The 13,400-nt window shown below is 50.1% G+C and overlaps 6 protein-coding genes across 6 annotated transcripts; 3 read left to right on the top strand and 3 right to left on the bottom strand.

Moving 5' to 3' along the window:
- Window positions 1-1,628: 1,628 nt before the first annotated feature.
- On the top strand, window positions 1,629-2,084 carry aspf13 (allergenic cerato-platanin Asp F13; the record flags this gene model as incomplete). Its single annotated transcript, XM_056879984.1, has 1 exon — window positions 1,629-2,084. The coding sequence occupies one exon, from the start codon at window positions 1,629-1,631 to the stop codon at window positions 2,082-2,084; it is 456 nt and encodes a 151-aa protein (XP_056725303.1).
- A 156-nt stretch (window positions 2,085-2,240) lies between these two features.
- On the bottom strand, window positions 2,241-3,984 carry N7487_012253 (NADPH-adrenodoxin reductase; the record flags this gene model as incomplete). The annotated part of the gene is made up of 3 exons (XM_056879983.1): window positions 2,241-3,113; window positions 3,170-3,601; window positions 3,688-3,984. The coding sequence occupies 3 exons, from the start codon at window positions 3,982-3,984 to the stop codon at window positions 2,241-2,243; spliced, it is 1,602 nt and encodes a 533-aa protein (XP_056725302.1).
- A 209-nt stretch (window positions 3,985-4,193) lies between these two features.
- N7487_012252 (uncharacterized protein) lies at window positions 4,194-6,486 on the top strand (the record flags this gene model as incomplete). The annotated part of the gene is made up of 3 exons (XM_056879982.1): window positions 4,194-4,367; window positions 4,421-4,609; window positions 4,660-6,486. 3 exons carry the CDS (start codon window positions 4,194-4,196, stop codon window positions 6,484-6,486), a joined length of 2,190 nt encoding a protein of 729 aa, XP_056725301.1.
- A 1,293-nt stretch (window positions 6,487-7,779) lies between these two features.
- Window positions 7,780-9,627, bottom strand: N7487_012251 (Lectin C-type domain protein; the record flags this gene model as incomplete). Its single annotated transcript, XM_056879981.1, has 2 exons — window positions 7,780-9,507; window positions 9,565-9,627. 2 exons carry the CDS (start codon window positions 9,625-9,627, stop codon window positions 7,780-7,782), a joined length of 1,791 nt encoding a protein of 596 aa, XP_056725300.1.
- Window positions 9,628-9,804: 177 nt separating this feature from the next.
- Window positions 9,805-11,295, top strand: N7487_012250 (Sec62 family protein translocation protein). The gene is made up of 3 exons (XM_056879980.1): window positions 9,805-10,285; window positions 10,354-10,910; window positions 10,974-11,295. Exons 1-3 carry the CDS (start codon window positions 9,856-9,858, stop codon window positions 11,169-11,171), a joined length of 1,185 nt encoding a protein of 394 aa, XP_056725299.1. The 5' UTR covers window positions 9,805-9,855; the 3' UTR covers window positions 11,172-11,295.
- A 650-nt stretch (window positions 11,296-11,945) lies between these two features.
- Window positions 11,946-13,388, bottom strand: N7487_012249 (uncharacterized protein; the record flags this gene model as incomplete). Its single annotated transcript, XM_056879979.1, has 1 exon — window positions 11,946-13,388. The coding sequence occupies one exon, from the start codon at window positions 13,386-13,388 to the stop codon at window positions 11,946-11,948; it is 1,443 nt and encodes a 480-aa protein (XP_056725298.1).
- Between the last annotated feature and the right edge of the window lie 12 nt (window positions 13,389-13,400).

The following is a 13,400-nucleotide window of genomic DNA, read 5'->3' as shown; positions in this document are numbered from 1 at the left end:
TTATTGGACTTTGCTATGTGCATATGTACAAAACACAACCACATATACGGAGTATTAAAACAATGTACAGGCACTAATTTGAACAGGGACCTCCCCCTGCTTATGAGGTCAATCAAATAACAGAGATAAGAGTAAAAAAAAATGTCTCCCCAAAAGAGATAAATGAACAAGGAAATGAGTGTAAATAAGTAACCAAGAGAGCAAAAAAGCAAAAGCAAAAAGAAACGTCCCCGGGAAGGCTTGAACTTCCAACCTCCCGATTAACAGTCGGACGCGCTAACCAATTGCGCCACGGAGACGTGCTTGTTGAAGAGACCAGAACTATTTTGTTACTTAATGTATGAAACAGTATGGGGTGGAATAAATGTCTTGATCATCATGAGGGACAAATATATAACATATTTCACCACCGAGCCGGCCACCCCAAAACACATAGTAAATGCGATCTTTTTCAACCTTAGATCTCAACAACCGTGTTTTCATTTTTTATCTCCTTGCTTGTCGATAGCTATTAATAAGACTTACTAACACTGTGTATCAATTTTTAAGGAGAACAAAATGCTACATTATCGTCATTCAAAAAATACATAAAATCGCATTCCAAAAAGGTAGAAACATATATATCTCAATCACCGAGTCGTATATGCTCCTAAAATTCCGCAAAGAGGCTATATATCATCTAAAAAGCATTGAGCTATAAGCAAAACTTTATATAGCTTGTGATTTATCGCATTTACTATGTGTTGTAAGGTGGCCGGCTCGGTGGTGAACGTCAGTAGACTAACCAACTAACCTGGAAGGTTATCCATGGATAGTTATAAAAGACGTACATCTAGTCTCTGTACATGAATTCTTATTCTGCTGATTCCGCCATAACAAGTCTCCGTGGCGCAATTGGTTAGCGCGTCCGACTGTTAATCGGGAGGTTGGAAGTTCAAGCCTTCCCGGGGACGTTTCTTTTTGCTTTTGCTTTTTTTGCTCTTACGTTACTCAACACTAACTAGTTATCTATCATCTACTTTACATATTTACGCTCATTTCCTTCTTCCTTCTATCCTTTTTTCCCCATCTTCTATTTTAATGAGGTCAGCTTATAGATCTAATATTAAATTTTGATTCAAACCCAGATTGAAATAAAATGTGGCTGTGGCATCTGTCCGTATTGCTCGATGCAACCTCGAATGCAGTCGCCCTATACCGTAGCATAAAAGAGAGTCTCGCGTGAGCTTTATGTGGATCGACTATGCAGTCCTTTTACGGACCGGACGAAAATAGCAGCCAAGATATGCCATGTCTCAGTCTGCCTGCATGCTTCCTCATGAACCCCACAATAGTCCTCGGCCTTATTGCACCGGTTTCTGTCGGCTATTCGTTATGGGAGTATCGGCTGACGATGGACCCAAGATGAGGGTATCCTATTTGGGCCGTGTCACCTGTGAGTCTAAGACCTTCATCCAAGACCTGTGCCGGATGCAGCCTGCCATCAAAGAGAAAATAAAACAATATTAGACGGGAGGCCTGGGTGAAGGAGATATATAAACCTCGTCGGGGAGGGAACAAAGTAGATACAACAAGCAACAAAAACATTCTTTTCTCTTTCTCCAAGTACCACCAAATCCTCTACAAATATGAAGTCCACCATCGCTTTCACCTCTGCATTCCTGGCAACCCTTAGCCTCGTTTCTGCTGCTCCGGCTCCGGCGGCAGCGGAAACAGTATCCGTCTCCTACGACACCAAATATGATGTTGGAACATCCTCTCTGACCACCGTCGCCTGCTCCGATGGTGTCAACGGTCTGATCACCAAAGGCTACACCGACTTCGCATCGCTGCCAGGCTTCCCAAACATTGGCGGTGCGCCCACCATCCCAGCCTGGAACAGCCCCAACTGCGGAAAATGCTACGCGTTGCACTACTCGAACGGCAATTTCGAAAATACAATCAATGTCCTTGCTGTTGATGCCGCCCCGGGTGGCTTCAACCTTGGCTTGCAAGCCATGAACAAGCTGACCAACGGTCTGGCAGAGCAGCTCGGCCGTATTGACGCTACTTACGTCGAAGTGGAAGCCAGCGCATGCGTGTAGCGAGGGCTAGATGGGATTCATGGAATGTAATAACGAAGGAACAGAATGGTACACGGAAGCGCTGGATAATGCACGGGAAAAGATGAGTGTTGGACCCAGTATGTAATTAGATTTGTCAAACTATGTACACAGATAGTCCATAATATACATAAAGGTTCAATCAAGCACCTTCAACATTTCTTCTACACGTCCAATCTTATCCCGAGGCTTGCCCTTTAGTTGGCCACTTTCTCGCTCTGCCGCATCGATGCGCTGCCAGTCTTTCCACGACGTCGGGCGTAGACCGCGGCGCTGGGCTTCGATTTTCACACCGTCCCAGCCTAGACCGCTACTGTGATCGGGTGCATGAAGCAAGGACGCCGGATCAGCACGTTTTGCCAGATCTTGCACAACGGTGTCTGCAGTAGTGAATGCATCGGTCATTGTGGAGGCAATTACACCCGTTGGGCCTCGCTTCACCCAGCCGGCACAGTACAGGCCGGGTAGGTGGGAGATAAGAGATCCGTCAGGTAGACTTTCAGGCTTCCCCTTGTTCGACAAGCCTGTTACGCGGCCAAATCCATCATTCGGGATGATACCGCGTTGGGTATCGAAGTCAATACCAAGATCCTCTAGTCCTGGAAGAGGCAGGGATTTGTAGCCCACGCTGCGGAAGAAAACACTGGCTGGTAAGTTGACCTGTGCACGCTTTCCGCTCGACAAGTGCTTTGGAGACACCTTGGAGTTGGGGCTGTGGGGGTCGGATGGGTCGAGTTCGTTGCGAGAGAACTTTATATGGGATAGATGGTATGGGTAATCAGGCGACCAGTGAAGAGAATCAGGAGCAAGTAAGAAATCCAAAGACCAAGACTTTGGGGCTGTCAGAGGATCATTGGCTGATCCTTTAGCCAAGAGCTGCATTAGACGCTTTTGCGCTCGGGGCAGTGCCGATACTACTTCTTCCGGCGGAAAGATATCTTTTGGAATGGGATCAAATGATACACCTGGAAGCTGTAACATTTCACGGAGCTCTTTGATGGTGAAGGAAGCCTGTGTCAAGTAATTAGAAACCCGTGAGAATCAACAGACAATTCATGGTAACTCACCTGCAGAGGTCCGCGACGCCCAACAACTCGCACTCGCTTAATGCGACTTGTGGCGAGTTTTTCCACAGCATAATCTGCTATATCGGTCTTTTGGAGGGTATTGAGGTCTGAAAGAAGAATCCGGGCAACGTCCAGTGCAACGTTGCCTTGTCCGACAATAACGGCGTTCTCTCCACTTAGGTCCGGGTCGAGATCTCTGTGCTCTGGAAGACCATTGTACCACCCCACAAATGCACGGGCTGAGTGCACGCTATGTAGAGCTTGTTCTCCAGGAATCCCCAGTTCTCTATCCTTTGAGGCACCGTAGGCGAATATGATCGCATCGTAGTGTGGTTTGAGGGCAGCGAGTGGTAGATCATGCCCGAGGTCGACATTACCGACAAAATTGAAGCGCGAGGACTCGGCCACCTCTGTGAATTTATCTTCGCAATTCTAATTTTCATATAATCATGAGCTTATTCCTACATACAATCTTCAATGGTCGACTCATCATTGAATCGTGGTTTACTGTGACTCACCTTGACTTCGGGGTGATCCGGCGCAACACCGAACCTAGCCAAGCCGAATGGTACAGGTAGCTTCTCATACATATCAACTATCGCATCTTGCTGCTTAGCCAAAAGACGGTAGGCAGCATAGAATCCCGCTGGACCGGAGCCCACGATGGCCACACGGACGGGTCGGTCGGTTTGGGCGACATGGCTGTTGGAGCGTTTAGATGTAAACCGAGATACAAAGCTCTGGTGTTGTAGAAGAGGTCGGCGATTAAGCCGCACAGTGCATTGAGCACATACAAAGGTCTGTTTTAAGCGCATGATGCATGGATTCGAGAAACCACGGAGGTGATCGGAGATAATGAGACATGGCACGTGACCTTATCGGTTGCCCCGGGTTACTATCACATGTTTGCAGATGTACAACTGAGCACATCCCAAGCTGACAGTCGCATTTCACATTCCCAAGGTTCTTCACATTCCTCTCCTTTGCTTCGCGTGGATGCCACGAGTGGCTTCCAGTCGCTACCATGGGGAAATCGTCACCTCCATTCCTTTATGAAAGTCCGTCCGCCTACAGCTTTAAAGGTCCGACCGACCGCGGCTTTAACCCGAGAGCCGCAACAGAGGCGAGCTGGACTCGTCCAGCAGACAAGCCCAAGCAAAAAGGACCGCTAGTAAATCTAAACCGTCACCCTGACACGGTATGTGCGATAATTTGGAAATTAATGGTGGGTTCTGCTAATGGTGGATGTAGTGGGGTTCCTTCAATACGGCCAGCTCATTTACACCGATGAGCCACAAAACAAAGGATCGGGTCAAGTATGCACGATCAACCCAGCTAGCACTTCGCGTGCTCACTCTTCTGGGGGCTCTCGGGTCTTTGTTCTGCTCTATCGTTATTAAGGGAGCTGCAGTGACCGTCATCTGGATCATTCGCGCTGGCGTGAGTACAGTCCACCCAAGAAAACGTTCTCTTGCTGACTTCTATTGTAGCCCATAGTTTCAATTCTCCACACGATATATGCTATCTACCATAATTCTCGATCTGTTATTACCCGCCCCGCAGGCTCTCAAGCTAGCTATGGGCTATTCGCCGCAATTCTCGACTTCGGACTCATCGCGTTCTACGTGTTTACTGCATTTATGGCGTATGGAGAATGGAACTCCAATGCATACCATTGGGGAACTCTCTTCAACAACAGCGACCTGACCGTGAAACTGTCGGAGGCCACCTTCATCTTGGCTATCGCAAATGGCGGGTTGCACCTCATCTCCCTTGCCATATCGATTTTCTTGGCTGTCACATTCCGGAAGATCTCCCGCCTCCCGCCTGACATGAACCCACTTGAAGACAATTTGACTGCACGTCCCCGTAAGACCCACCAGGAGACTCAAATGGAAGAGAAACATCTCAGTCAATCCACCCTGGATTCCACATTCGAGGATCCGCTCATTGGACCTCCTCGCAGCGTACCATTCATGCACACACGTGAACGGTCTTCTGGTGGTGATTCCAACCGTGAGTCAATGGGTATGCTCGACGAACAGCGGCAGTCACACCCTTCCTTTTATCAGCATCGTCTATCCCACTTGGAATCCCCAACAGAACCTCACATGGATCCTTCCAGCCCCGAGACACTATTCCAAGAAACAGCGAGCCAGCCATATGACTTCACATCACAAACACCTGCCCCAGAATATCGAAAAGTTGCCTCGCATGCCCCCGAAATCATCAATGCCACTGCTCAAATGCGTAACCTGTCATCGCGCACCGCTGATCGATCAGAAACCGTCAGCCCATTGTCTGATAATTGGGTGGCGTACTCTGAGCGGTCTCTATCGCCAATGGGTGAGATGCAGGATGGGAACGCAGCTGCTCTCCGTCAGTCTTCCTCTGTCTACAGCCGAAAAACCGCCACGTCCGCCGGTAGCGGCATTCGAGACTGGTTTGCTTATGGCTCCAGGCCAGAGCCAAGTATCGGAAGTGCTATCCCAGAAGATGTTCGTGGTGAATATGCCTCGCTCGCCATGCATGAATTCTATGGCCTTGATGATGGTCCCCGTGAACAAGATGTGGGTGACCAGCGCATGGACATATTCCCAGACCCGGAAGACCACAGAGACGACCTTGATGATAACCATGGTGGCTATATTCCATTTAACCCACTCATGCTTAATCCACCAACCCCGCAACCTATTCTGACCGAAAAGCCCGAGAATACCGACCCCGTGCGTCGCGTTGTCTTGGGCGATAGCCCCAATCTATCATACAATGCACAGGCACAGCCAGTGTCTGTTCCACACGAGAGCCCCAAACCCACTTCGCCCAGGACCCGATTCTATGGCGAGCTGGATGTAGATGGCAAGCCTGGGTTGGCTGTGTCTCGCGAGCCAAGCGAACAGATAGTTCGCAAGCCCACCAAGCTTCAGAAGAAACGCAGCAGCAAGATGTCTGCTTATGAGTCACTCAAGAAGAACGACGACAACGACGAAAACGGATACCTCTCAACCAGGATGGCTGCTTCGCCCCGCGCCACCGAAAGCGACCGCAAGGGCCGTGTCGTGAGCAACACTGGTGCAGACACTGCTCGGCCTGGAATTGCAGTCGGAGTTGGTTCGACTTTATCCTCGTATGGAAGTTACATCGCCGGGTTGGGTGTCGGACGTCGCCGCGATGTGAGTGGCAAGGTCGCTGAAGAAGGGCGCAGTGATAACCTTCTCAACGAGGAACCCGACCACAACCAGAACGAAAGCCACCGACAGACTCCGAGTGCTTCGCCAAATCGGGCTGCAGGATGGGCTCGATTCGCCGGACTTTGAATGTGATACCTATCGTCCTTCCCCTTCCCCCCTTTTTTCTCTAGGAGTTTACGGTTTGTCTTCATGAATGGCATGTAGCGACTTGCTTTTGTTTGGGACTTTGATATCCCGTTTCCAGAGGTTTGATTTTCATGGAAATATGTATGGATTGGAATTGTTTGTGTATTATGGATATCATTTTTGTTGTATGTAGTTCTGACCAATGAACATTTGACCCGAGCATGATAGCTATACACTTTGCCGTAAACTGATCTAAGATCGAAGTAAACCATAGTAGTGAGCCAGTTGCTTTTGTTACCGTAAACAGGGTCTCTGCAGCTAGAGTGCAGACCAGCCCATTCATCGTTATCAGATGCGCCGTCCATGCTAGCAGCGTTGGTACCAGAGCCGCCAGCTGGGGCCCCTACAGTGGGTTGTAGATATTATCAAAAAGCTGCAGATCAATTTCCATGGACTCACAGATGAAGTTGACACCATCTACGGAATGACTGACCATTTGGTCACATTGGGGGTAGCTCTAAGTATGGGATTGGTATTTGATGGAAAGATAATTAGGTATGGATTCTCTGAGGTTTTGACTGCGTCTCTGTGGTATGCACTTGAAGCAATAGCTAAGAGAATCTTCTTGCGTAGACAGGATGCGACAAATAGAGACGAGTCAAAAATGAGCTCAATAGAATACAACCCCCCCCAATATTTCTGGCAGTGCTTTGAAGGTAGCAATTGATAAAGTTCCTGATGTCCAGAGACAAATCAGGGAAATCGCTAAACGGACGAGATCGCAGTCCCCTAGGAACTGACGTTCTCAAGTGTCTCATGCGTGGCGAGTATCTGCATGGTCTGTGACGCCCAAGAAGAGGCTGTACTGTGCCTAAGCGGCAGAAGTCAAGCAGCCAAAACCCTCTGTTGTCACGCATCCCATGTCATTGGCAATTGTCAATGAAGGGTTGCTTGTTTCAAGAAGTCGCCGATTGTATTCATGTTTCCATGGCTAATATAATCAACGGAAAAGAGCACCCCGGAAGAAATTTTCCGCCTGCTGCAGAGTTGAGCCCGATAGCTGGTCGCTGGACTCCAGCTCATGGATGTTGCGGGGAGTGCGCACAGACAAGTCCGGTGGTGGAGAGGGCAGGGGCTTCAGAATTATAAATGTGAAATGAAAGCGCAAGGCAGTATGGATAGTATATAAGATGTCCAGTCTTGATATTACACCCAAAAGGCCGAGACAGCACCTTCAGGGTGTGCCGAGCGCCTGGGGTCACTACCGAGATAATTTCAAGTAGAGAGGGTATCTCATGAGGGAACACCTTCATATTCCCATCCTTCGATGACACGCTTTCTGCGCCGGGAATTTCGGCGGTTGGCATTGCACTTGACAAAGAAAGTTAAGGCCGTGATGAGAAGAACGATGATACCCGCAATTGCAGCTACAAGCACAGTTCTGCGCTCGATTTGCTGCGGGTCAGAGGCATAGGGACACCTCGCCTCATAGCCACCGGATACCCAGCAGGAAGTAACATCTATCGAGTTGAAGTCTACGAAGACCTCGCGAAGTGCGGGGTTTGTGGAGCCCAAGTCGACTTCTGTCTCTGGCAGAGAGAGAAGGTGTCTGTAGAGATACGTGTTTTCGAGACCGGTGCGCGGTACAGCGAAGCTTGATCCTGGCGGACAGGTGTTCGACACATTGGAGAATGATTCGGTCGAGTCTGACAGGACCCAGGAGAAAGGCGAATTACCGACTCGACAGGCGGCACGCCGCTGCTCAGTGCAATTCGTGGATCGCCAGTGGCCGTCCAGCGTTAGATCCATGATCGCACAGCGGTCATACTTGGGAGCACCATCGCCACCGCCATACTTTGCATCATGTGGCTCGCCGATAGCCCAAGCCCAGGAAGAGGCGAGTGAGACATTACGGTAATATTCAACTTGCTGGTCTGCAGTCTGGCCAAAGAGGGTGGTGTTGAGCATTGGCGAGAGACCGCAAGCTGTAATGCCAGAGAGAATATTCGACAGTGAAGCCATCGTTTCATCTGTGGAAAGACCATCAGGGACAGGGAGACGACTGGATACAGCCCATGATGAGTTGGTTTGAGACACGCGTGTGAGCCCCGGATCATACAGACAGCCTGAAGTGAGAGTGCCGTTGGTGGTTGCGGTGATCTTCACATCGGAAGTCAGTTGCCCGGGTGGAAAGACCAAATTTTCTTCGGTAGACAGATTGTAATTCATCAGTTGGGAATCGATCGAGCCGTATTCAATGAGTACGCGATCGCGTTTCGCAAGCTGAATGTACTTTGATGATGGCCAGCCATCCGGAGTGCTCTGTTCACCCGCTTCATTTTCATGAACGGTGAAATACTCTGTGATGGGCATGTAGCCCTGCTCGACCTTGTACCATGACTGGTTTAAATTGCTTCGGTCCGAGGCAAGCTGAGCCGGGCTATAGATAAAGTCCTCAAGGGACACTCCAAAGATCGAGCCGGCTAGCTCGGCCCCCGATGGCATTTGGCTTCCTGAGATAGTAGAAGCAGGCTCATCTGGTGTAGAGTCACTTGCAGCGACATGGAGATTGAGAACGAGATAGGTTGTGTACACGGTCAAACGTGAGTTTGTCTCACGGAAATAACCTACAAGCACTTCCGCCAAGGTGTAGGGATCGAGATCGTTGGTGCACTTGTATGACCCTAGCTCATAGAGAGTGAGTCCATGTGTATCAGTTGTACCGGTGACAGTCGCAGAGTTCGCGCTAGCTGTTGATGTTGATGTGGTGGATGTACCCGAGGATACAGTTACTGCAGATTCAGCTGGAACAGACACTGGACAGAAAGACCAAGTCCTACGGTTGACCGACCAATATAGATCGACAACAAGACGTCGGTACCCGATTGCGACGAGGTTAGAGAAACATTTTGCAGCGACATCTCGATCATAGATGCGGTTTCCAAAGCAGGCAGCTGACAGTGACACAGCAGGGTTTGTCACATAGTTAAGTGGAATTTGACCAGCCACATCTCGTTCGCTCTAGATTAAGACATTCATGTGAGTGTGGGGGCATTAATTGCGAACTGAGACACTTACCAGTAGAACAGCCACCCAGGTAGCGTTCAACAGGGTTTCCGTAGAGTCATATTGGACAGACATTGAGCATCGACATGAAAATAGCTCTGAAGCTCATGAAGCTCATGTTCAGTGTTCGACGCGACGGTTGAATGTAAAAGGGAAGAATATTAAGCTTGGCCGGGGAAGTCGGGAGGGCGGACAAATCAGCTGAGTCAATCTGGCCACTTCTCTTTCTTTTCTTTCACAACTTCTTCTCTGCCTTGGACTTCCTTCTTCTCTTCTGCTTTTTATTTCCAATTTTAATTCAAAATGGCCACCCCCGGCCAGCCCAGTCCTGAGCAAATGGCGGCCATGCAGCAACAGTTTGCTGCCGAAGCCGCCAAACGAGGGATGACGCCCCAGCAATTCGCCGCAAAGCAGCGTGAACAGCTGGCTGCCGATGCTGAAAAGCTTGGCCTGACCACTGAGCAATATGTTGCGCAGTTGCGCATGCGAGCAATGCAAGCTCACCAACAGCAACAAAAGATTCAAGCCGAACAACAGGGTCAAGCAGCACAAGGACAACAAGCTGCGTCGCCCGCACCCCAGCAGCACCAACACACAACCACACAACAGGTTCCTGTGAACCCCAACAATCCTCCAGACCCAAAGGCATTGGCAGTGGCCAACTGGCTGCGGTCGCAAAACCTCAAGCCACGCACATGTATCATGGACGGACAGCGCAAGGACATGTTCAAGGGTGAGCAGCGACCAACATCTAAATACATTACGAGGAATCACTATCTAACATGATTTTTGTCAATGCAGTCAAGCGCGCAATCCGAGCCATTGAATCCCCCGCCTATGCCAAAGCCGCCTCAAAGAAGAACTCCCTCCTCCCCCCAGTGACCGATCGCGCCTCCGCCGAGAACGTTTTCAAGCTTCTTCCACTTTCCCTTTTGGCTCTCCGAGTCAGCAAGGTTGATCCCCACGAAGGACACAACCATGCCAAGCCCAAGAACCGCACCAAGGGTCTATGGACCGTGAAGATCGAACAGCACCAGGAGACCGACCCTATGATGCATTATGTTTGGCTGTATGACGGCCCACAGTGGAAGCAAAAGGCCATGGCCGCCGCCGTGGTCGCGGGTATTTTCGCCGTTGTCCTGTTCCCGTTGTGGCCTATGTTTATGCGCCAGGGAGTGTGGTATCTGAGTGTTGGCATGATGGGACTGTTGGGTCTCTTCTTCGCCATGGCAATCTTCCGTTTGATTCTCTTCTGCATTACTGTCTTCACTGTGGCTCCAGGTCTCTGGCTCTTCCCCAACCTGTTCGAAGATGTTGGATTCTTCGACAGCTTCAAGCCTCTATGGGGCTGGCAAGAGGTATGCATTTGTTCCATTCTTATATTCTCCAGAAATAGCAAAACTGACAATTCAACCCCGCAGACAAAAAAGAGCAAAAAGTCTAGCAAATCCAAGGCTTCAACCTCTGCTCCCGCCCCAGTTACCGCAGCTGCTCCCTCAGATGCTCCCTCTGCTCCCGCCCCCTCGGCGACCACAACCTCCGCCGAGCCCACTTCTACCCCGTCCGCTGTTGCAGCGCGACGAGGTCTGACCGCAAGTGTGGAAGAGGTGGAGGAGTAGTGCTGCTACGTTTCGAACGACATTCAAAGCCGATAGATCAGAATTGGTCTTGCACGGTCTTATGTGGGTGCTTATTTCAAGCCATCCGAGATTTGTATTTTCAAGATCCTTATTCCATGTTCATTTTGGCGTTTTGGGCCTTGCTCCTGAGAATTGATATCATTGGGATATTGTTTATTTCCCTGGGTTTCTATCTTTATTTCATTGCACAACTTCTATTTGGGTTTCATGTAGCATCAAATCGACGTAGGAACATTGCAGGCAGTAGACAGGGAAAAAAATATGGTAATGTACAGGCTCCGTTCTATGCTTCATGCCCACTGTAAACTCATCCGCCGTAAATTATGGATCCCCAATAGAAAACAGAATAAAACGGGGTATATACAAGAGAAAAACAAAAGCCAATAGAAGCACAATCGAAACGAAGCGAAGTGATGCATAGATAGTATAGACAAAAAAAGGAACTGACAGATGCACGCAAGCGTTGGTATCACCGATGTGCGCAATAAGAGAATGGATATGATAGGCTCTCAGATATGCAATAGATGTAAAAGGGGTCCGGGGGTATTCGATGCTGAGTAAGGCCGAAGCCGAAATGCCAGATATACTAATAACAGATTTCAGAAAAGGAAAGAGGGTATAGGGAATGCATCTCAAGGTATTGTCGTGAGAAAGAGATCGTAGGAAAGGGATGTGAGGGAGTATTGGAGTATGGGCGTTGGAGTGAGGTAAAGTGTCATAGATGCGATGTTGAGTCACAGAGAGAGGGTAGATTTAGACCAGGGGACTCTTGATCAGTTTCGAATGCCGAGCAGTTCGTGGGACATTGCTTGCTGGATCATTGCTTGCGGCATGGGCACCACTCTTCCGATCCTCGACGTGATCTCGCACTGGCTCGGATCCGTAGAACCGTTCCGTTGGAGACGTTGGAGACCATGGTGATAGCATCTGCGGGGCGGCCGTGCCGGTGGAAATAGCAGGGGTGGTGATGGCGATCGGAGGGGTGGGCGAGGGGAGTTCAGGGAGTGGGCAGTTGGGGGGTGGTGCGGATGGGGGCCCGCTTGTTAAACCAAGACCGGGCATGCTCTTGCGGCGTAACATGCTCTGAGCAGCTTGGTTGTCTGGGTATATAGTGGAGACTCTCTTGCGCGGTATTGGGTTTGTCGGTGGAGAAGCAGGTTGGACTTGGGTTGCATTGATGGGTTTCCGACTCATGCTCGAGCGGGGAACCAGACTGACTGGGCGGGAGGATGCTTTGGGATCAGGTAGAGGACCTGTAGGAGGCGCTGTTCTGGGCACCCGGGAGAAGTTTGGGGCATTCTGCGTTGGACGGACGGGTTTGGTCAGGGCATCCTCTGAATTCGAGGGTCGTAGTACACGCCTGGGCTCCGATGAATCCGTGTAGCGCGAACTGGCGACGCTGAATGTCGGGGATTGGGGAGGAGATGCAAATGCAGACATATTTGGGTCGGTCTCGACACGGCGTGCGAATCCATTAATTGACGAAGGAGGAGAGGCATGAGAAATGGGGATCGGCCCAGATCTCGGAACGAATTTCTTGCTAAACGAGGGGACACTGAAATTAGGTGCTGGGGGTGAAGCACTGCGGATGAGAGCTTCGGGAATAGGCGGCGGGTGATTCGCTTGCGGCTCCTCCGTGAAGTCGGTAATTGGGGGAGGCTGAGGTGGCGGGGGCATATATAAGGATTGTCGTTTCCCTTGACTAGAAGCAGGCGGGCTGCGCGTATAGTTTCGGTCAAGCTCTTCCGGCAAAGGCTCATCAGGTCTGAAAGCACCGGTGCCTATTGGCGGCGAGTTGGGTATATTCGAAGAAGTGAATGACGAAGAACGAATGTCAGACCCGATCGAAGCAGAACCGTTGGTAGGATTTGTGGCCTCAGTTCGGCCAGTCGACGCTGATCCGGATCGAGATTCAACCGTTGAGCGACGATTGACCGACACATATGAACTGCGGCGAGATTGCCATGTTGCGGCACCGACAGAATGACCATCTTCTTCCTCCGTGGGCGATTGGAGGGTCTGGGGTTGAAGGAAAAGACTGGAAATGCGATGGGGGTCTTTCTGTATCATTTGTCGAACGCTTGTCTTGGACCGCAGCTGAGGCATCGTGTCTTCATCCGAGTGCTTCTCTTGCGTGAATTTGCGTCCTCCCCGTTTTTCGATCTCAGCTCGAACGGCCACCAACCAACCAATCATATCTTCGGGGTT

The sequence above is a fragment of the Penicillium crustosum genome, assembly GCF_028827405.1.
Source record: "Penicillium crustosum strain IBT 35664 chromosome Unknown utg000005l_segment0_segment0, whole genome shotgun sequence".
Taxonomy (NCBI): Eukaryota; Fungi; Ascomycota; class Eurotiomycetes; order Eurotiales; family Aspergillaceae; genus Penicillium; species Penicillium crustosum.
Note: the sequence above shows the minus strand (reverse complement) of the source record. Positions and strands in the feature narration are given on the sequence as shown.

Coding starts and splice junctions, on each gene's coding strand:
- N7487_012250 (XM_056879980.1), top strand. CDS start 9,856: ATGGCCACCCCCGGCCAGCCCAGTCCTGAGCAAATGGCGGCCATGCAG. Junction 10,286..10,353: donor GCGCAAGGACATGTTCAAGG/GTGAGCAGCGAC, acceptor TTGTCAATGCAG/TCAAGCGCGCAATCCGAGCC. Junction 10,911..10,973: donor CTCTATGGGGCTGGCAAGAG/GTATGCATTTGT, acceptor TCAACCCCGCAG/ACAAAAAAGAGCAAAAAGTC.